General features: G+C 43.6%; 2 protein-coding genes across 3 annotated transcripts in view; one reads left to right on the forward strand and one right to left on the reverse strand.

Annotated features, from left to right (window-relative positions):
• The window catches only part of FDXACB1 (ferredoxin-fold anticodon binding domain containing 1), a 39,934-nt gene extending 38,573 nt beyond the window's left edge, over window positions 1-1,361 (reverse strand). For both annotated transcript variants that reach the window (XM_073602433.1, XM_073602431.1), the window contains exon 1: window positions 1,297-1,361. The gene's annotated coding sequence lies outside the window, so the exon portion shown is untranslated. The remainder of the gene's footprint in view (window positions 1-1,296) is intronic.
• Window positions 1,314-22,394, forward strand: CFAP68 (cilia and flagella associated protein 68). Its single transcript, XM_073602434.1, has 4 exons — window positions 1,314-1,438; window positions 8,034-8,243; window positions 18,361-18,430; window positions 21,940-22,394. Exons 2-4 carry the CDS (start codon window positions 8,040-8,042, stop codon window positions 22,044-22,046), a joined length of 381 nt encoding a protein of 126 aa, XP_073458535.1. The 5' UTR covers window positions 1,314-1,438; window positions 8,034-8,039; the 3' UTR covers window positions 22,047-22,394.
• Window positions 22,395-24,368: the final 1,974 nt, after the last annotated feature.

Here is a 24,368-nt window from a genome sequence, read left to right on the forward strand (position 1 = left end):
ATTGGTGTCAGTGCGAGGAATAGTGCCCCATCATTGGTGTCAGTGAGAGGAAGAGTACCCCATCATTGGTGTCAGTGGGAGGAATAGTGCCCCATCATTAGTGTCAGTGGGAGGAATAGTGCCCCATCATTAGTGTCAGTGGGAGGAATAGTGCCCCATCATTGGTGTCAGTGGGAGGAATAGTGCCCCATCATTGGTGTCAGTGGGAGGAATAGTGCCCCATCATTAGTGTCAGTGGGAGGAATAGTGCCCCATCATTGGTGTCAGTGGGAGGAATAGTACCCCATCATTGGTGTCAGTGGGAGGAAGAGTACCCCATCATTGCTGTCAGTGGGAGGAAGAGTACCCCATTATTGGTGTCAGTGGGAGGAATAGTGCCCCATCATTGGTGTCAGTGGGAGGAATAGTGCCCCATCATTGGTGTCAGTGGGAGGAATAGTGCCCCATCATTGGTGTCAGTGGGAGGAATAGTGCCCCATCATTGGTGTCAGTGGGAGGAATAGTGCCCCATCATTGGTGTCAGTGGGAGGAATAGTGCCCCATCATTGCTGTCAGTGGGAGGAATAGTGCCCCATCATTGCTGTCAGTGGGAGGAATAGTGCCCCATCATTGGTGTCAGTGGGAGGAATAGTACCCCATCATTGCTGTCAGTGGGAGGAATAGTGCCCCATCATTGGTGTCAGTGGGAGGAATAGTACCCCATCATTGCTGTCAGTGGGAGGAATAGTGCCCCATCATTGGTGTCAGTGGGAGGAATAGTGCCCCATCATTGGTGTCAGTGGGAGGAATAGTGCCCCATCATTGCTGTCAGTGGGAGGAATAGTGCCCCATCATTGGTGTCAGTGGGAGGAATAGTGCCCCATCATTGGTGTCAGTGGGAGGAATAGTACCCCAAGGGCTGGTTAAAAGTAAAGGGTCACATCCAATCCGGTGTGGGGAGAATTGCTCTATGTGTCTTGTGCTGCACAGACTGGCATTCTACGTGGATGTGATGAATGATCACACGTCCTCAGGTAAAGGGAGTATTCATTATACAGATCACATGACTGTCACCCGCACTGTACAGGGTGGTCGGTATTACAGGTGATGAGGGGAATCCTCCATTCATAGAACAGCGGCTGGTTGGATCTCAGTGATTCAAGCAGTAATTAACTCCCAGATGAATAAGATTTCGGTCGGTATTATTAGGCACGATGTGCCCCTGGAGCCAGGGAACCCCTGATAACCTATAGAGACTACGTACATCCTGACACCCCAGCTCCCCCCTTACACGACCCCCCCGCAAGGAAACATTACCCTCTCCCGAACACACTGAGAACATCCATGTGTCACTTCCTAACAGGCGCATATTAATGACGTCAGACGGGACCCTGTTACCAAGCAACGGTAAAGAAGCTTCACCTCGCGGTGGTGAATTGAAGAGCTGTGGAAGGATCAGGTGTGTGTTTACACAGTGCAGAGTATACAGATTATAGAATATGATGATGTGACCCCCACCTTATTTCTGATCTGTAATCTGTCTGGGGGCAATGACAACATGAACCGGGGACTGCTTGTTCTGATAGTTTGACTGATGTGATTGAGATGGTGCAGTGCTCCTCCCCTCTTCCATCTATAGCATCTGTCTGTCATTTTATATCACATGTTTTCTGTCAGCCTAGAGAGATGGTGGGCAACTTCCTAGGAGTGTGGGTCTCAAGTGTGGCCCCTGACATTACCCAAGGGCCTGACATTACCCAAGGGCCACTCATAAAACTGAATGTTCCGAGACAGCAGACACACAACAGATTTTAGTCAGAGACTGAGTACATGATTAAGGATGAGCTCAGGCATGTTCACAGGTCCACATGCCACGTGCCCGCCAGGAAGATGACACTCTGCAGCGCTAATCACAAGTAGTGAGACATCCGCAGCTGCACAGATCAGCAAATGTCTCACTACCTGTGATTAGCGCTGCAGAGTGTCATTTTCCTGACGGGTGCGTGGACTTGCGAACATGCCTGAGCTCATCGTTAGACACGATACAAGAGATGGTCAGAGACTGGGGACACGATACAAGAGATGGTCAGAGACTGGGGACACGATACAAGAGATGGTCAGAGACTGGGGACACGATACAAGAGATGGTCATAGACTGAGGACACGATACAAGAGATGGTCAGAGACTGAGGACACGATACAAGAGATGGTCAGAGACTGAGGACACGATACAAGAGATGGTCAGAGACTGAGGACACGATACAAGAGATGGTCAGAGACTGGGGACACGATACAAGAGATGGTCAGAGACTGAGGACACGATACAAGAGATGGTCATAGACTGAGGACACGATACAAGAGATGGTCAGAGACTGAGGACACGATACAAGAGATGGTCAGAGACTGAGGACACGATACAAGAGATGGTCAGAGACTGGGGACATGATACAGGAGAATATGGACATGCTTCAGGAGACTGACAGAGACCATAAACATGCAATAGGATTTGTTGGAGACTGGGCACATGCCAGAGGCGTAATAGGAACCTTCTGGGCCCCAGTGCAAGAAACCATGAAGAGGCCACTCCCCAACCCCCCCTTCCATCCAAGCCTGATCACAAATCACGGTAAAGGGCCAATCACAGTGGACCTTTACCATGTGTTCAGCTGATCACATGTAAACCAACTTGCTGGTTATTGGCAGTCATTTCCTCCAACACTGTCTTTGTGAGGAAAGGAGAGCCGTTAACCGGCAAGACTGTCAGTACATTGAAGTAAAAGTGAAATGCAGCGCTAAAAATGATAACCAATGGTAAAAGGCACATCAGACATGGTGACCATTACCAATATATACATAGCTGAAACACATGAAGCATAATACCAAAAAATTTAATATTAGACGGGATATAGTAAAGTCCCAATGTATGGCTATGAATCTGATACAAGAGAGTCCCAAACATAGGCTAAATACGAATGTTGGACTGATCTTCTCTTGTATATCATGAGTTGTACGATCATAGGAAGTGAATAGATGGAATACGCTTACCAGCAGGAGTAGATTCGGATGCCGGTGACACTGAATCAAACGGGCTCTGAGATCCTTAATGGACGATGGTTTGACGATGGTTGGTCCTGGAAATCCCGGATCTCAAGGGGGATCTATCCTCTATGGTCCACGTCACGACTGTCCGTTCAGAAGCCCAAGGGGGAATTCTCCGCCACAAACAAGTCTCCAGAGCATGCATGGTTCCCAAAAAGATAGATAGGACGCCAATAGTGCAGATGAAAATGACGTATTTTATTGGATATAACCAATAATCAACAAACGATATAAAAACATGATCACGTGAAAACAATAAAATCAAGCGTAGGAAAGAGTAAGGTTCACCCTTCATGAACTTCAACAGGGGCATTGTCAGTACATTGTTTACACTGATAATCAGGGCACTGATCATCAGAGCTCTGATGATCAGTGCCACCTATCAGTGCCCATTAATGCTGCCTATCAGTGCTGCCTATCAATGTTCGTTAATGCTGTCCATCAGTGCTGCCTATCAGTGCCACCTATCAGTGCTCATCAATGCAGCCTATCAGTGCTACCTGTCAGTGTTCATTAATGCCGCCTATGAGTTCTGCCTATCAGTGCTGATCAATGCCCCCTATCAGTGCTGATCAATGCTGCCCATCAGTGCGCATCAATGCTGCCTATCAGTTCCCATCAGTGCCGCCTATCGGTGCCTCCCATCAGTGCTCATCAATGCCGCCTATCAGTGCTCATCAATGCCGCCAATCAGTGCAGCCTATCAGTGTTCATCAATGCCGCCTATCAGTGCCACCTATCAGTACTTATCAATGTTGGCTATCAGGCATCATTGATGAGCACTGATAGCTAGCACTATCAGTGCCAGCTATCAGTGCCCATCAACCCCCCCTATCAGTGCCTGCTTATCAGTTCCTCCTCAGCAGGTCTCTAAGCTGAGAGCATCTCTCTCATACAGCCCAGAGCCTGCGCTGACAGTTCCCTCTCCCTCTTCCCTCCCACAGATGGGAGCCCAGATAGCAAGGTTAACTTGCCACATATTTGTGGCAGTGTTGAATTGTAAGCCTTGTTAACCACTTCAATACTTGGCACTTTCCCCTCTTCCTGCCCAAGCCAATTTTCAGATTTCAGCGCTGTCGCTGTTTAAATTACAATTGCGCGGTCATGCTACGCTGTACCCAAACAACATTTTTATAATTTTCTTCCCACAAATAGAGCTTCCTTTTGGTGGTATTTTATCACCTCTGCGCTTTTTATTTTTTGCTAGACAAATAAAAAAAGACCAACATTTTTTTCTGTAAAATTTTGTAAATAAGTATGTTTTCTCCTTCACTGATGGGCACTGATGAGGCAGCACTGCTGGACACTGATGAGGTAACATTGATGAGCACTCATGATGGCACTGATATGCGACACTGATGGGCACTGGTAGGGGGCACTGATATGCAGCCCAGATGGGCACTCATAGGCGGCACAGATGGGCGCTCATAGGTGGCACAGATGGGCACTAAAAGGCGGCACTGGTGGGCACTGATAGGTGGCACTGGGCATGGATGGGCACTGATAGGTGGCACTGATGGACAGTGATGAGTGGCACTGATTGACACTGACAGATGGCACTGATTGGCATCACTGATTAGGAAGCAATGGCAGGTATTGCTAGTGGGCACTGATTGGCATCATGTGTGGGCACACATTGCCACCGGGAATGCCATCCCTGGTGGTCATCAGTGGTGGCCATCCCTGGTGGCATCCCTGGTGGTCCTGGGTGGCTGGGCATCCGTGGGGGGCGCAGACCCCCCCCCCTGTCAGAGGAGCAGCCGATCGGCTCTACTTTACTGTGAGTGAGTAAAATCCGATAAATGTCTCTTCCTGTTTACATCATGATCAGCCATGATTGGACACGGCTGATCACATCGTAAAGAGCCTCCATCAGAGACTCTTTACCTAGATCGGAATTACGGTGTGTCAACCCCACTGAGGTTTGCATTGGTGGAACGCCAGGACCCAGTTGCAGTTGCCACCTTTGAGCCCCTGGTAGTTTCACTACTGGCACATGCTTTAGGAGAAAGTAATTGACTGGGGACATATTACATGATACACATACAAACACACAAACTGGTGTAGGGCTCTGGGGATTTGAAACCATCGCTATTCTTTCCTTTTTTTCTTTTGCAGCGCTTCAAGGAAAGATCAGAGCGATTGCTTTGATCTGTCCCAGAAGCAATGCAGAATCAAGGGGGGAGAGGAGTGGGAATTTCAAATCCCTGAACTGCTACACTGGTTGCTTGTCCACTAACAGCTCATCACCTATGGAGGTAGGTGCAGCGGGTACTGAGGGGTGGGACGGGTGTATGGTGTTAGGTCATCTTTTCATTTTTTCTGCAAAGGCAAACTAACCTTTAAATGTATTTTACTGTATGTATGATATTGTTATTTCCTTGTAAAATCCTCCTTTGTGTAGACCAGTGTTTTTCAACCAGGGTGCCATCTGGTTTCCCTGGGGTGGTGAGAGCATGGGACCCAGCTTGTCCTAGATCAGTTTCATGGGTTGCTATGATGCTGGTGGGCCTGCTGTGAAGGGTGGACTCTTATGTGATTGGAGAACCTCAGATGAGGAGGGGAAATGTCTGATGTGAAGTCAATTTCATCAAGGCAGTTGTGTGTATTGTCCCAGGCCTAGGTTTGCCATTGATAAGTAACATTTATGTTTCCATTTTAGACTGGGGTGCCTTGAGATTTTGCATACTTTTAAAGGGTGCAGTGGCCGAAAACAATGTGGAGATATGTTGATGTAGACACCCAAAAGTCCCGAGACTGCATTTTGGATGTGATGTCAGCAGCCCCAACAGACTTAGACACAGTATTCCCTTTCACTCCTCCCCTTAATGCTACCGAAAAGTTATGTAGGAAGCTGAGCGGAGGGTCGAAGGAGCTGGGCCAGCACAGACAGTAATTAGACACTCCCAGAAGAGGAGTTGGCTATAACCTATAAGGAGGGAGGGGACTCTGCTAGAGAATAGACTTTTCCTCGAGTAGTCACAATTTCTAGCAAGTTGAAAAGCATGTGATTTTTTCCTTTACAAATCAGAGATACAGTATCTCACAAAAGTGAGTACACCCCTCACATTTTTGTAAATATTTAATTATATCTTTTCATGTGACAAAACACAGAAGAACTTACACTTTGCTACAATGTAAAGTAGTGAGTGTACAGCTTGTATAACAGTGTAAATTTGCTGTCCCCTCAAAATAACTCAACACACAGCCATTAATGTCTAAACCGCTGGCAACAAAAGTGAGTACACACCTAAGTGAAAATGTCTAAATTGGGCCCATTTAGCCATTTTCCCTCCCCGGTGTCATGTGACTCATTAGTGTTACAAGGTCTCAGGTGTGAATGGGGAGCAGGTGTGTTAAATTTAGTGTTATCACTCTCACTCTCTCATACTGGTCACTGGAAATTCAACATGGCACCTCATGGCAAAGAACTCTCTGAGGATCTGAAAAAAGAATTGTTGTTCTACATAAAGATGGCCTAGGCTATAAGAAGATTGCCAAGACCCTGAAACTGAGCTGCAGCATGGTGGCCAAGACCTTACAACGGTTTAACAGGGCAGGTTCCACTCAGAACAAGCCTCGCCATTGTCGACCAAAGAAGTTGAGTGCACATGCTCAGCATTATATCCAGAGGTTGTCTTTGGTTAATAGATGTATAAGTGCTGCCAGCATTGCTGCAGAGGTTGAAGGGGTGGGGGGTCAGCCTGTCAGTGCTCAGACCATACGCCGCACACTGCATCAAATTGGTCTGCATGACTGTCGTCCCAGAAGGAAGCCTCTTCTAAAGATGATGCATAAGAAAGCCTGCAAACAGTTTGCTGAAGACAAGCAGACTAAGGACATGGATTACTGGAATGATGTCCTGTGGGCTGATGAGACCAAGATAAACTTATTTGGTTCAGATGGTGTCAAGCGTGTGTGGCGTCAACCAGGTGAGGAGTACAAAGACAATTATGTCTTGCCTACAGTCAAGAAAGGTGTTGGGAGTGTCGTGGTTTGGGGCAGCATGAGTGCTGCCAGCACTGGGGAGTTACAGTTCATTGAGGGAACCATGAATGCCAATATGTACTGTGACATACTGATACAGAGCATGATCCCCTCCCTTTGGAGACTGGGCCGCAGGGCAGTATTCCAACATGATAACGACCCTAAACACACCTCGAAGACAACCACTGCCTTGCTAAAGAAGCTGAGGGTAAAGGTGATAGACTGGCCAAGCATGTCTCCAGACCTAAACCCTATTGAGCATCTGTGAGGCATCCTCAAATGGAAGGTGGAGGAGCACAAGGTCTCTAATACCCACCAGCTCTCCTCAGGGAGGAGTTGAAGAGGACTCCAGTGGCAACCTGTGAAGCTCTGGTGAACTCCATGCCCAAGAGGTTTAAGGCAGCGCTGGAAAATAATGGTGGCCACACAAAATATTGACACTTTGGGCCCAATTTGGACATTTTAACTTAGGGGTATACTCATTTTTTTGCCAGCGGTTTAGACATTAATGGCTGTGTGTTGAGTTATTTTGAGGGGACAGCAAATTTACACTGTTATACAGGCTGTGCACTCACTACTTTACATTGTAGAAAAGTGTAATTTTTTCAGTGTTGTCACATGAAAAGATAGAATAAAATATTTACAAAAATGTGAGGGCTGTACTCACTTTTATGAGATACTGTATGATAAAGCATACAAACATTTCTACATATGCGTGATCAGGCCTACTGCTGAGGAGGTGGAGAGGCAGGCTGCCGGTCCATGACTTAAGACTTCAAGTGGATTAGGAGCATGAGTGTAGTTTTCTCACACACATAATAGTACCCACCTTCCCTTTAAACCCTCATTTTAAGCATTTATTTGACACATCAGCATCAGTGACGGCTGTGCAATTGTTTGTAGCTAACATCAACACCAAAGTTTGGTGAGTGCAGATGAGTAATCATTTAATTAAATTATTTTATTAGAAAAGAATGGCCTATTTTAGTTCTGATCTAAAAGCTGATGGACATGGTGAGGTATGGGTGGACTTTGGACCTAATGCCAAGCTCAAGCAATATGGTTGGAGGTGCACGACTAAGGAGGATTCCTACTCCAACAAGACATTACTTGGAAACTGGAACCAGGAACGTTATGACCTTCGTAAACTCGAAGAAAGGAAGCCACTGCCTTCTCAGGTACTAATGAAGAAATACTGATATGCCCAAGTATATCAAGCTTTTGCCAAGGTTTAAAAAAGAAAACTCTGCAGGCATTTCCTCCATGTAAAAAGTCACATGACTTAAGCCTTATAGCAAAAAATAAAAGCCTCCAGGTGCCTGCATGCACCATGCATTTGTAGCCAGAGAGCCGGACTGTTAGGCAAACATCGTTCATGGCTTGTTCCATTTCACTTGCCTTCCTTTTGGTCACAAAAATGATTGGTGGCCTTATTGGCCAATGGGAATGTGAGGAGACTAGGAAGTGACTGACCACAGTTTTACCATTAGGCCTTATGCACACTGGATGCTTTGGCCATATCTTCTAGATGCCTTTTTGCTTGGCAGTGGCATTTTGGCAGAAAAAATGCTTGATGCATGTAACGTGTAACACTACAAGCACTTGGGTGCTAAATAATTTAATTAACAGAATAATTTGTTCTGGCCCCTGAAATTAATTAATGCTCAATCGCTAAACGCACCTACCATTAACATGTGTACACGTGCCAAAATATGAAAATTATATAAAGTGAGATAGTGCGCTAAATACTTTTCCAAAATATAGTGATGAAAATATTAAATAATAAAATCCATAAATAAATATTACCCAGGTAGTTACAATTAATTGAGATCTCTAATATTGTTCCTAAAACAATATGCGAATGTGTATAAACTACACCTCTACTTTCTAATACCACTCCAAAAAATGAAAAATGTGTATATAGTGAGATAGTGTTCTGATACCACTCCGAAAAACAGAATTATATAAAGTGAAATAGTGCACTAAATATTTTTCTAAAATATGGTGATAAAAATATTAAATAATATGATCCATAAATAAATATTACACAGGTAATTTCAGTTCATTAAGATTGCTTATGTTAATCCTAGGTCAATATGCAGTTGTTAGCGTCTTATAATGCATTTATATAATAGTCCTCAGTGAGTGTAAATATTAAGTTCATAAGACAGCTGGTGTTCGCTGGTAGATTGTCTGTCTCCCTGATTGAATGGGAATCAGCTTACATTCCAATTACACCCACAATACCCCGCTGAGTGTTGGGAATTCAATGATGTCTTGGCTCCAGTATTTCAATTTTCGTTCATGCAAACAAAATACATAAAACTTTCATTGCGCAATGAACTTTACTAATGAAGCCTTATGGTAACACAAAACAAGATGCACTCACTGTATGAGTATCGTATCTCGAGCCCATAGAGCAGTCAGCCGCCCACCGCGATCCCCTCCTTGCTCTATTCTGCGAGTGTGGATCAGAGCAATGCAAAAACACTCCGGATGACGTCACTTGGCTCCTCCCGACGCGTTGCGTCACATGTCACGTGACTTTATCAAGGGTAGCCATGTGACGGTCGGGCTCCATATTTATAGCGTACCGGTTGCCAATCAATACTGATTCACTTCTTGTATTTAACATTGACTCCCTCTATTGGTCAAATAATTAATTACAATTTATTGCATGGGTATACCAACCTATTCCTTCTCTATAGGCTATATAGATTCCTTGTTGACTCCATCTAGTGGGCAATCTTATAAATACACTAATTCCAATACACATATCTGACTGCTTTCATAAATTTAGATGCCAGAAAGCCCATACATAGAAATGTAGAACCATATTTTGGAAAAATATTTAGTGCACTATTTCACTTTATATATTTCTGTTTTTCGGAATGGTATCAGAACACTATCTCACTATACACACAATTTTCATTTTTTGGAGTGGTGTTAGAAAGCAGAGGTGTAGTTTATACACATTCGCATATTGTTTTAGGAACAATATTAGAGATCTCAATTAATTGTAACTACCTGGGTAATATTTATTTATGGATTTTATTATTTAATATTTTCATCACTATATTTTGGAAAAGTATTTAGCGCACTATCTCACTTTATATAATTTTCATATTTTGGCACGTGTACACATGTTAATGGTAGGTGCGTTTAGCGATTGAGCATTAATTAATTTCAGGGGCCAGAACAAATTATTTTGGAGTGGTATCAGAACACTTTAGCAGAGGTGCAGCTTTATACACATTTTTTAATGTAAGGAAGAAGTGCAATAATCAACACCATCTCAAATATTTATATATTTTATCACCTGCACAAAGGATTATCACGGCATTTAGAATAAGATTCTAGTAGATCTTATATGGTCACGTCAATACACATTTTTATATGTTTGCCATAATATAACACTATACAAGACACCACAATAGTCCATTAGCGTGTCAGTTTATTATAAAATTTAATACATGTGCCAAAATGCCACTGTTCCTGGACACACTAGTAGTGGGTTTTTTCTCCTGCCTCTAAACACCTATGTGTGCATGGACACATACAGTAGGATAACATGCAGGGGCGTTTAGAGGCAGAAAAAATAAACCCAGATGCTCTTAAGAGCAGCATTAAAAACATGCATGAGGTTTAACAGCTGTGGTTGATGTATGCTTAATACAATGACCCAACTTTTTGAGGTATAGGGACATTCTAGCCACAGACTAAAGCAGGGCATACACACTTCGGGGTGGATTTACTAAAGGTAAATATTCTGTGCACTGCAGGTGCAGTTGCTCTAGTTCTGAGGGGAATATGCAAGGAAAATAAAAAGCTGTATTTTTGCTTGATTTCATGATTGGATGATCGAAATCAGCAGAGCTGCCCCTCATTTCAGAGCTTCCCCTCAGATATAGAGAAACTGCACTTGCAGTGCACAGTATATTTGTTTTTAGTAAATCGACCCCGTCGTTTTTTTTTCATTCATGCATCAGTTTGAGGCCATCCACTAAATCTACAGTTTAGAGTGACTTGGTTACTGTTATTCTGTCTGACAATATGGTTCCACTGATAAAAAGACTTTGGGGGAGATTTACTAAAACTGGTGCATGCAGAATCTGGTTCAGCTGTGCATAGTAACCAATCAGCGTCTACCTTCAGCTTTTCAATAGGGCTGGGTTCACACTGGTACGGCACAACAGTCCTACGACTGTGAATCTGTGGGGGGCCGGAATCTAAGGGCCCCCTTGTTAAAGGGGGCTTTCAGATTTCAATAAGCTCCCCGCCCGCAGCCCCCGACAACCAACGGCCAGGGTTGTCAGGAAGAGGCCCTTGTCCCCATCAACATGGGGGCAAGGTGCTTTGGGGTGGGGAGCGCAGGGCTTGCTCGTCCCCACCCCTTTTCCTGACCTGCCAGGCTGAGTGCCCTGCGTGCACACCGTTTTTCCGGCATAGGGGTTCCCCTTAAAATCCATACAAGACCAAAGGGCCTGTTATGCTCTTGGAGGGGGAACCCATGCCGTTTTTTTTTTTAATTTGTCGTGGAGTTCCCCTTCAAGATCATCAGAGCACAAGTCGCATGCCAAAGTCTGATCAGTTAAGACCGTCTTCAGTGATAGTCAATGGGCTGAAGTAGGATCAAAGTCGGGCCAAAGTAGTGCAGGGAGCATTTTTAAAGTCGTACCAACTTGTGTCGGACCAGTTAAAACAGCTCTCATATGGAAACATTGATTTTCACATGTCATGCTACATGAGCTCCCAATGTTGGAACGTTTGTCGTACCAGTGTGAACCCGTCCTTAAGCTTTGACGATAAAACCTGGAAGCTGATTGGTTACTAGGCACACCTGAACCAGATTCTGTGTGTACCAGCTTTAGTAAATCTCCCCCTTTGTGTATTAAAATGTCTAAAAGCAAAACTGATCAAAACTGATCAGTAATTGCAGGACCGTACATAGGGTCTATTGCACTAGCACTATATTATTTTTTATTAAAGGAGAACTAGTGAGAATAGTATTATGGAAGCTGCCATTGCTGACTTTTAAATGTGTACACTTCAGAGCTGTCATCTTGATTCTTGCTTTACAGCCCAGTGAATCTCTGACCAGGGACAAACATGTAGGACGCAGTACAGAGTTCACTGATTTCATGGTTGATATGATCAGAATAACAGCTCCAGAGCCTGCACCTTTAAAAATAAGACCACAGTGGAAATTTCTGGTATTTTCACTTTACAGATTTTCTTTAAAGATAGCAGTTCACTTCCTTGTATGTGAAAATGTCTAGGCCAGTGATGGCGAACCTGTGGCACGCGGAGCCCTCTCTGTGGGCACACCAGGACGCCAGGAAGAAGAGCGCACACTGACCAGCCATCCATACGAGCTGTATCTCGTCCACAACACACCTCCCATCTCCCACAAGTATTGACTGGGGTCAGGAGTGTCATGTCCGGGGTGGGCGTGGACGAAAGGAAGCGGCTCCCACACGGCTCTGGGGCCAGCGGTGACGATTCCGGGGTTGGAGTGGACTAGAGGAAGCTGCTCCCACATGGCTCTGGGGCCAGCAGTGACGTGCCTGGGGTGTGCGGGAGTGAGATACCGGGTTGGAAGTCACACCCACACTGGACGCCGGAGCCGGTGAGATTTTTAATGGGGACACATTATACTGTTTTTGAATGCTTTTAATGGGTTAACAACTGTGAAATGGTTAGTCAAGCCTGTTGTATTACAGATCTTTAAATGGTCTCCCCACCCTACAACTGCCCTAATCTCTATGATTAGGCCCTGTTAGGGGTGTGGCTTGAGGTAGGAGGTGTGCAGTGCTGTTTGCCATCTTTGCTTGCTCAGTAAACTTGACTAGAGCTCCAAGATGTTTTTGATATGCACCCCATTCTTTCTGTTTGCAAGCTGCTCCGTATGGTGACCATAATCTCCACCTCTAACCCTTCCCCATGGCTGCTATCATATGCAGAGAGCAGCAACAGGTGGCTGCCACAAGATCAGTAAGGCTGGTATCACACCTATGTGAATTGGATGCAAATTTCCCCATACCCAATTTGCATAGTAGGAGATTGTAAACGGCTCTCTATGGATCTATGGATCCATATGGATCTAAAGATCTATGGATCTTTTGGTACGTTTCAGGTCCAAATTCAGCTCAAAATTCAGGCTGAAATCGGACCTGAAACGGTGAATGGAGATGCACCAGACCCCCGGCTGTGAGCCACTGCGTGCTGTGGTGTGAACCCAGCCTTAAGGTGTCTGACATGCATTCTGTGACTTAGTGATTGTTAAGCCACTGAGTCTTCTTTCTACAATCCCCTCTGTTACAATAAATGACATGCCGCTGTATACCTTTTTCATAGCGACGCTCGGCACTTTGAAAAAAAGAAGCTGGTTTTGTGTTGCAGTTTAGGCACTCAGGCTCAAAAAGGTTCGCCATCACTGGTCTAGGCTATCCTGTGTATTGAGCCTCCTAGCTATGCATATCGATAATATGAGATCAAAGGCACTGCTACATCTGCTAGTCTCAGAAGATTTGGAGTAAGAATTGGTCACATCACAACTGTGCTGCTCACTGTTCCCCTTGCTGGAGGCTCTGACATGAGGAAGCAAAGCCCAGCCTCTACCAATTTGACCATATGACACAGACACACAAGCAAAGATCAGCTGCCGGAAAAACCACAGGCAATACTACTGACTAATCCTTTACCATTTGTCTGCTTTTTTTGGGCACATCCTCCAGAATTCAGTTGCTCTTTAAGCAGATTATCTTTTTGAAAGTGAGTAACCCTTTTGTGGATGGACCTTCAAACACTGATGGGCGTTATCCCTTTCAGACCACCAATTACCTGCTATGTTGCTGATGAAAGTGGGTAGAAGGCTATTAAAGGACTCCGATTGGCCCAGCTTTGCTTATTTTTTGTGTTGGTTATTCCAGCTTCAATTACTTTCTGAAATGAATGTGCCATTACTGACCTTATATCAACCACCACCTATTTAGCTGGAACTCAAGGGAGCTACTCCTGTCCATAATGCAAGTCCTCCCAAACATTTTCCACTTTACAGTGCCTTGAAAAAGTATTCATACACCTTGACATTTTTCCGCATTTTGTCATGTTACAACCAAAAACGTAAATGTATTTTATTGGTATTTTATGTTGTAGACCAACACAAAGTGGCACATACAGTCAGGTCCATAAATATTGGGACATCAACATAATTCTAATCTTTTTGGCTCTATACACCACCACAATGGATTTGAAATGAAACGAACAAGATGTGCTTTAACTGCAGACTTTCAGCTTTAATTTAAGGGTATTTACATCCAAATCGGGTGAACGGTGTAGGAATTACAACAGTTTGTATATGTGCCTCCCACTTTTTAAGGGACCAAAAGTAATGGGACAGATTAACAATCGTCCATCAAACTTTCACTTTTTAATACTTAGTTGCAAATCCTTTGCAGTCAGTTACAGCCTGAAGCCTGAAATCACCAGACGCTGGGTTTCATCCCTGGTGATGGCCAGGCCTTTACTGCAACTGTCTTCAGTTCCTGCTTGTTCTTGGGGCATTTTCCCTTCAGTTTTGTCTTAAGCAAGTGAAATGCATGCTCGATCAGATTCAGGTCAGGTGATTGACTTGGCCATTGCATAACATTCCACTTCTTTCCCTTAAAAAACTCTTTGGTTGCTTTTGCAGTATGCTTCGGGTCATTGTCCATCTGCACTGTGAAGCGCCGTCCAATGAGTTTTGAAGCATTTTGCTGAATATGAGTAGATAATATTGCCCAAAACACTTCAGAATTCATCCTGCTGCTTTTGTCAGCAGTCACATCATCAATAAATACAAGAGAACCAGTTCCATTGGCAGCCATACATGCCCACACCATGACACTACCACCACCATGCTTCACTGATGAGGTGGTATGCTTTGGATCATGAGCAGTTCCTTTCCTTCTCCATACTCTTCTCTTCCCATCACTCTGGTACAATTTGATCTTGGTCTCATCTGTCCATAGGATGTTGTTCCAGAACTGTGAAAGCTTTTTTAGATGTTGTTTGGCAAACTCTTATCTGGCCTTCCTGTTTTTGAGGCTCTCCAATGGTTTACATCTTGTGGTGAACACACTGTATTCACTCTGGTGAAGTCTTCTCTTGATTGTTGACTTTGACACACATACACCTACCTCCTGGAGAGTGTTCTTGATCTGGCCAACTGTTGTGAAGGGTGTGTTCTTCACCAGGGAAAGAATTCTTCGGTCATCCACCACAGTTGTTTTCCGTGGTCTCCTCCGGCTCTTTTGGTGTTGCTGAGCTCACCGGTGCGTTCTTTCTTTTTAAGGATGTTCCAAACAGTTGATTTGGCCACACCTAATGTTTTTGCTATCTCTCTGATGGGTTTGTCTTGTTTTTTCAGCCTAATGATGGCTTGCTTCACTGATAGTGACAGTTCTTTGGATCTCATATTGAGAGATGACAGAAACAGATTCCAAATGCAAATAGCACACTTGAAATTAACTCTGGACCTTTTATCTGCTCCTTGTAAATGGGATAATGAGGGAATAACACACACCTGGCCATGAAACAGCTGAGCAGCCAATTGTCCCATTACTTTTGGTCCTTTAAAAAGTGGGAGGCACATATACAAACTGTTGTAATTCCTACACCGTTCACCTGATTTGGATGTAAATACCCTCAAATTAAAGCTGGAAGTCTGCAGTTAAAGCACATCTTGTTTGTTTCATTTCAAATCCATTGTGGTGGTGTATAGAGCCAAGAAGATTAGAAATGTGTCAATGTCACAATATTTATGGACCTGACTGTAATTGTGAAGTGGAAAGAAATGTGAAGTGGAAAGAAAATTTATAAATGGTTTTCAAAAATTTTTACACAAAAAATAAATATCTAAAAAGTGTGGTGTGCATTTGTATTCCGCGCCCTTTACTCTGATACCCCTAACTAAAATTTAGTGGAGCCATTTGCCCTCAGAAGTCACCTAATTAGTAAACAGAGTCCACCTGTGTGTAATTTTATCTCAGTATAAATACAGCTGTTCTATAAAGCCCTCAAAGGTTTGTTAGAGAACCTTATGCCCCATACACGTGATCAGAAATTCCGTCAGAAAAAATTTGGATGGTTTTTCCGACGGAATTCCGCTCAAGCTTGCCTTGCATACACACGGTCACATAAAAGTTCTCTGAACTTTCGACCGTCAAGAACGCGGTGACATACAACACTGCGACGAGCCGAGAAAATTAAGTTCAATGCTTCCGAGCATGCGTCAAATTGTTTCCGAGCATGCGTGATTTTTTGCGTGTCTGAATTGCCTACAGACAAACGCATTTTCAGATAGGAACTTTTTCCGACCGTAAAATAGAGAACATGCTCTCAATCTTTTGCTGGCTGGAATTCCGCCAGCAAAAGACCGATGGAGCATACACACGGTCGCATTTTCCAACCAAAAGCTCACATTGGTCTTTTGCTGGCGGCATTTCTGATCGTGTGTACACGGAATTAGTGAACAAACAGCATCATGAAGGCCAAAGAACACATCAGACAGGTCGGGGATAAAGTTGTGGAGAAGTTTAAAGCAGGGTTAGGTTATAAAAAATATCCCAAGCTTTGAACATCTCACGTAACACTATTCAATCCATCATCCGAAATTAGAAAGAGTATGGCACAATTGCAGACCTACCAAGACATGGCCATACACCTAAACTGCCAGGCAAGGAGAGCATTAATCAGAGAAACAGCCAAAAGGCCTATGGTAACACTGGAGGAGCTACAGAGAACCACAGCTCAGGTGGGAGATTCTGTCCACAGGACAACTATTAGTGGCAAGAAGAAAGCCATTGTTGAAAGAAAGCCATAAGAAGTCCCATTTGCAGTTTTTTGAGAAGCCATGTGGGGGACACAGCAAACATGTGGAAGAAGGTGCTCTTGTCAGATGAGACCAAAATTGAACCTTTTGGCCTAAAAGCAAAATGCTATGTGTGGCAGAAAACTAACACTGCACATCACCCTGAACACACCATCCACACCGTGAAACATGGTGGTGGCAGCATCATGTTGTGGGGATGCTTTTCTTCATCAGGGACAGGGAAGCTGGTCAGAGTTGATGGGAAGATGGATGGAGCCAAATACAGGGAAATCTTAGAGGAAAACATGTTAGAGTCTGCAAAAGGATTTTGACTGGGGTGGAGGTTCACCTTCCAGCAGCACAACGACCCTAAACATACAGCCAGAGCTACAAAGGAATGGTTTAGATCAAAGCATATTCATGTGTTAGAATGGCCCAGTCAAAGTCGAGACCTGAATCCAATTGAGAATCTGTGGCAAGACTTGCGCTATTTTGCAAGGAAGAATGGGCAAAAATGTCACTCTCTAGATGTGCAAAGCTGGTAGAGACATCCCCAAAAAGACTTGCAGCTGTAATTGCAGTGAAAGGATACAAAGTATTGACTCGGGGGGCTGAATACAAATGCACGCCAAACTTTTCACATATATATTTGTAAAAAATTTTGAACAAAATTTAGCATTTTTCTTCCACTTCACAATTATGTGCCACTTTGTGTTGGTCTATCACATGAAATCCCAATAAAATACATTTACGTTTTTGGTTGTAACATGACAAAATGTGGAAAATTTAAAGGGGTATAAATACTTTTTCAAGGCACTGTATGTGCTCCTGAACACAAGGTCATAGTTGTCCCAAACAGTTGTACTCAGCTTTTGAAGAATGATCTCATGTCTATGGGTGGTCCTTGACTTCATTTCAGTGGGCTGCCTTATATGCTATAAACGGAGCAAAGAAGCACATACACCTTTTTGAGCTTCACGCATTTTTGCTAGTTTGTCGTGCAATATTTGGCGAGGAATAATGTGCTCTTTGTTGCATTTGGGGTGCCAATAACAATAAACAACAATGTACACCCACAATTGTGCATGCATTCATACGCTGCATTAGTTAGACTGCTGGTTAAAGGCTATCCACTTTCTGAAGGAGAAATAAATCAAACAGATTAGAATAATCCAGTCTTTATTACTGTTGCTGCCCCTACGATAAATCATCATCTCCTCCTCTCCTCTCTATTCTTATGCTAAGCAAAGTGTTTCTGTTAATTAAGCAGCTACCTGATGATGCCTGAGGGGGTCAGGGACCCTCCATTCACAGCTCTATGTTCATGAGTGTCATTTCTCAATGAGACTGAAAAGTCCCTCTGCGTTACATTATTTGAAAGATGGTAATTATAAGAATGGAAACATTGCAGAATTAATATAAATTCGATTTCACTGTTTCAGTACGCCCACTATTATGAAACTTCTCATTCTGCTGACTACGCTAGAAAAGGGGGTTCAGCTGGGAAGCACGGTAAGATGAATCACTCCTTCTGCATTATTTTTCAAACGTTTCTGTAATATGTTTAGCTACAAAGTGAAATTATATTTAAGAAATATTTTTTTGCTTTTTGCCCTTTGTAGAGCCATTTATTAGATAAAAAAAACAGACATTTTTTAATATATAGTGTATGACAGGGGTCTTCAAACTATGGCCCTCCAGTTGTTCAGGAACTACAATTCTCATCATGCCCAGTCATGTCTGTGAATGTCAGAGTTTTACAATGCCTCATGGGATGTGTAGTTCTGCAACAGCTGGAGGGCCGTAGTTTGAGGATCCCTGGTGTATGACATTGAAATAACCTTCACTTGTTAATGACTTCCCCCATTTTTTTGTTTCAATGGTTTTTATTACATGTTTAAGTCAACATACAGATGTTTACGTTCCATTAATCGACATGTAATAGTTACAACATGGATGCGTTATCCTATAGGATCAGTTTTCCTGACCCAGTAAACATTACTAAAACATGTTAATCACGACTAAAGCATAGTTGAGAAGACTTTACCATCCCCTAACAGCATCCTACCAGAATGGCATTACAGAACTGAGAACAGGGAAATTAAAAAAAAAATTAAAGAGAAAAGGAAAGGGGAAGGGGGGGGGGGTTAGGGAAAGAATCAGAAAAGAGTAGGGTTGGGTGAGTTGGAGATAAGCGATCCAGGGGTTCCACACTTTTTCAAACCTAGTTTGCCTATCTTGTCGAATACTAGTCAGTTTTCAAATTTAAAAATGGAAAACTAAAATCATTTCCCAAACTGCAAATCAAGTTTAATCTACCAACAACTTTGCTTTATGCATATCTTTAGCTGCAGCATGCTGTACATGTGCAGGGCGATGCAGGGGAGAGGGTTATATCACCTACTCCTATTTTCCACATGTTACAATCTAGCACTAAAACTAAGGGAATCATTTCCCAGTGTTATCAAATGTTGCTAATGGAATATTTAAAAGCTCACCCCAACGCGGTGATATCTTTATGGGAGAGAGATCTAGGACCACTCACAGGGGATCAGTGGGAGGAAGCTCTTCAATCTATCTCTATCTGCTCTCTAAATGTAGCTCAAAAAGTGTCTCCACTATACATTATACCCCAAAAAAGCTTCATAGGATGGGCAGATTGGCCCATTGTATTGTATTATACCCTTGTATGGTAGATGCAGGCAAACCCCTGGGGACCTCTTCCATCTCCTCTGGCATTGCTCGAAGCTCCTTCATTACTGGAATGGAGTACTTGCAACATTCAACCAGGTGTTTCAGGTGGCTGTACCTTTAGATCCGATTTGCTGTGTACCGTCTACGTCCTAGAGGAGGCGATTCCGGAGGAGATGGTTAGAATTGCATTCTCCCGGGCACTATTCCAGGCTAGAAAGATAGTTTTAATGGGATGGAATTCTTCCTCACCACCCACGGTTACCTCATGGATAACCCATATGGGAAATACTCTCATTATGGAGCAGTATATTTTGTGTCATGTGAGTTGTATGACTGAGTAGGGGTACGATTATTGTGGCATCATATGCTATGCCTATGTTATGAGATGTTGCATTAATAGATGCGGTATGTATATATACACATCTGAAACTGAAATGTTTGTACATTGGAAGTTGTTTTATACTCAATAAAATTATTTCCTGATTAAAAAAAAAAACTACATGACTAGGGATATCGGGGCACACAAGCCTCGCTGTCTGCATCTATAGATACAGACAGTGGGATTTGGCCCTGCCCCCTGCTCCCAAATCACTGACTTTGGATGCTGATGGGTTAACATACATGACCAGGGACTGAGGAGATGACTCACACAGGCTGAGGAATTAGTGTTGAGTGGTTATCAGATATGCTGGGTTAATGTTCCTCAGCTGGTTACTGGGTGTTAAAGGGTTAATGCTGAGAAAAACGTCTGAGGAAGTTAATATACACCCCTGAATATTCATCACTGAGGGATTGATGAATATGCTCATGAAGCAGGTCACATATTCTAAGTAGATATTTACAAAACACTACTGCGCTAATGTCAATGAATAAGGAAAGCTGCTAGCGCTACAACCTGACAGAACATTGTGTAGTGATAAATATAAAAACAAGTGCTGCGCTAAGTGTAATAACAAATGAAATGTGGAAAATAAGATACAAAGTGCAAATTATCAAATAATTACATGCAAACAATCTGTAAAGTGCAAAGGAAAGTCCAAAAGAGTATGTGCAAAAAAGTCCAAAAGAGGAAAACTACAGATGTTCAATTCCAATAGTTGCTATGAGAGACCACCAATGTCCACTAAAGGAGTCACCACAGCACGTGCATCCACCACCCAGAGAGGAGATTGAGCACGCTTACTGGAGTTAATGGACTCAAATGCCAGCAGCACTGAGTCAAACAAGCATGGCAAGCAGAATGTCCTCAGGCTAGTGGTCTATGCAGTAACTTTATGAATCTGACACCGTGTCCTCCCAAAAGGCAGGTCCTCTTGCTTGATCATGAAGTCCAAAACTCATAAAAATAAAATGCCTCCACATAGTGTAAAACCATCACTGTGAAATGTATTTAAAAAGTAGAACATATGAAGTAACAGGCATATTGTCAAAATATCACCAGGACATGGTATCCAAGGTATTCCAAAATGCAATGATATGCAAAAGACTCAACCCGACGCATTTTGTCTGCTAAGACATCATTATTTTTATGAGGGGAGGCAAGGGCCACCAGCTGTGTAAAGAAGCCCAAGGAGTGCTGTTTGTGTGTTGAGGGAAAGGCTACAGGGCAAAAAACAATTGGTCCAAACACAATCCTGGACTATACTCAGGATCTACAGTTACTAAAAAGCAATCACAAATTTATTTCTGCAGAGAGGTAATGGGGAAGAAACGGCTGCTGAACTGAGCTTTACTCTGAGTGCTGAACCTCCAGACTTTGAGGAGAAATTGAAGCTTGGAGTAGTCAGAATCTGGAGCAGTAACACATGGCATCTGCTTCTGTCTTTCATTTTGAAAACTTTAGAGTTTTTCTTACCCCAACATTTCATATTCCTGATATGTGCTTGCTGTACCATGCACTTGTATGAGAAAGTATCCTGTTGTCTTTGTATTGCTTCTTTTATATGAAATCCCTGGTGATCCTGCCAGTCCCTCTGCTTTCCTATTATAAACTGACCACACTAAGCAGGAGAACACACCATGGTCATTTCTCTAGCTGGGAAGCTCACTGGGAAGCTCAGTGTGCTGTTGCTTCTCCTCCCCCAGCTCTTATGCAGTTGAGAACAGAGGGACTAGTCATTGTTGTGGGGCCCAAGGCAGCTTCCCCCTTGAGCCCACACTGCCCGCAAATGGTTGATTTGACCAGTCTGTGTGTTGGAGGTACAATGTCATTGGGTAAAGACCAAGAAAGGCTGATTTGCACAGTGACAACATGAAACTTTGACTTAGGCATTATATGTGTTCTGTATCTACAGTAAGTTATTAAACTATGTGTTATTCTTTTTCAGTTTACAAAAAAGAGCCCCATGTGTTTCCAGGACATCAACCTGAACTGGGTCCACCACAATACAGAACTCTTCAAAAGTCATGTTACATGAGTGACTATGGCAGCTAATCGCCCAATATTTCTGATCAACATGCTATACTAAATAACCCACATGACCAAAAAAAAGCATAGTTAAGAATTATTGTAGAAATAGTTTTAACATTTCAAGTATGAAACTTTTAATTAAACATGTATTGGACATTGATTTACAGTGTATTAATCTATAGAAACCATCCAGATATCAACTGACTAGTACACAACTTTTATCTGGAGATCAAAAGCTCAGAGGTAATATTAAATGCATGTGAAAATGAAAATCTGTCAACGTGAAAACCAAAAATACCTGTCAATTCAAAGAAAAAAAGTATTAGTAGCAATACTGATACTCATGTAAAAAAGTAATAAATGACAGTTTGGATAAAGATAGTCAATTGCACTTGACTTGATGTGCCTGAGCTACCATATGTCTTTCTGCCTTCGATGTTATTGTAAATCATAAAAAAACATACAGTATTTCGCAAAAGTGAGCAAACCATCATATTTTTGTAAATATTTTATTATATCTTTTCATGTGACAACACTGAAGAAATGACACTTTGCTACAGTGTAAAGTAGTGAGTGTACAGCTTGTATAACAGTGAAAGTTTGCTGTCCCCTCAAAATAACTCAACACACAGCCATTAATGTCTAAACCACTGGCAACAAAAGTGAGTACACCCCTAAGTGAAAATGTCCAAATTGGGCCCAAAGTGTCAATATTTTGTGTGGCCACCATTATTTTCCAGCACTGCCTTAACCCTCCTGGGCATGGAGTTCACCAGAACTTCACAGGTTGCCACTGGAGTCCTCTTCCACTCCTCCATGATGACATTGCTGAGCTGGTAGATGTTAGAGACCTTGTGCTCCCCCACCTTCCTTTTGAGGATGCCCCACGGATGCTCAATAGGGTTTAGGTCTGGAGACATGCTTGGCCAGTCCATTTCCTTTACCCTCAGCTTCTTTAGCAAGGCAGTGGTCGTTTTGGAGGTGTGTTTGTGGTCGTTATCATGTTGGAATACTGCCCTGCGGCCCAGTCTCTAAGGGGAGGGGATCATGCTCTCCTTCAGTGTGTCACAGTATATGTTGGCAGGGCCGATCCTAGGGTCACCGGCGCCTGGGTGCAGAAATATTTCTGACGCCCCCACATGGGCATGGTCATTTTACCAACTCCTCCCCTTTACAAATGTTTCTATGGCAACGACTCAAACAAAGAGCTTACACTAATGAGACCTGGAGGGGGTCTCTCTGATGCACACAGAGATGGCTTCTGTTAAAGAGTCTGTTAGAAAGAGCCCCCAGGCATATTACAGGAGATGGTCAGAGACTGCAATCATGGTACAGGAGATGGTCAGAGACTGCAGACATAGTACAGGAGATGGTCAGAGACTGCAGACATGGTACAGGAGATGATCAGAGACTGCAGACAGGATATAAGAGATGATCAGAGACTGCAGACATACTACAGGAGATGGTCAGAGACTGCAGACGTACTACAGGAGATGGTCAGAGACTGCAGACGTACTACAGGAGATGGTCAGAGACTGCAGACATAGTACAGGAGATGGTCAGAGACTGCAGACAGGATATAAGAGATGATCAGAGACTGCAATCATAGTACAGGAGATGCCCAGAGACTGCAGACATAGTACAGGAGATGGTCAGAGACTGCAGACATAATACAGGAGATGATCAGAGACTGCAGACATAGTACAGGAGATGATCAGAGACTGCAGATATAATACAGGAGATGGTCAGAGACTGCATACACAGTACAGGAGATGGTCAGAGACTGCAGTTCCTATGGACGTTAGTAGATAATGGCTGATCGGCCCTCTCACCTGACCCAGCAATACAGCAACGGTTCCTCTGATCAGGAGTCAGCTCACTCTGAATTGCCCATGGCGACTCCGCTGGGTAGCACCCAGATCTGTATTCCTGCAATGACTCCATTCCTTTCTCCGCCAGGGATGGCGCTAGGCTGTGTGGCTTTCCCTCTGGTGGCGCAGGGCAGCGGGGTTCTCTCTCTGATGGTGTTCCCTCAGCACTGTCCTCTCCCTCTGGAGTACTGGGTGTACTTCCCTGAAAGCTTTCCCAGGCTCCTGGCTCTCTCTCTCTCCCATTCAGATGAGCATGCTGTGTGGGCTGCAGTTTCTGTGTTACAGTGGGGCTGCCAGTCCTCGGGACTATATGTCCCACAATCCTCTTCTCTGCCCCTTTTTCTATTCTGTTTCTTCCCTGGGCATATGAAGGCGGGGGAAGATACATAGTGGGCGGCTGTGCTGGCAAGCACCGCTCACTAGTACAGCAGCGCGCGCGAGAGGGAGGGGGGAAAGAAGAGCCCGCAGCTGCATT

Source organism: Aquarana catesbeiana, linkage group LG10 (genome assembly GCF_042186555.1).
Source record: "Aquarana catesbeiana isolate 2022-GZ linkage group LG10, ASM4218655v1, whole genome shotgun sequence".
Taxonomy (NCBI): Eukaryota; Metazoa; Chordata; class Amphibia; order Anura; family Ranidae; genus Aquarana; species Aquarana catesbeiana.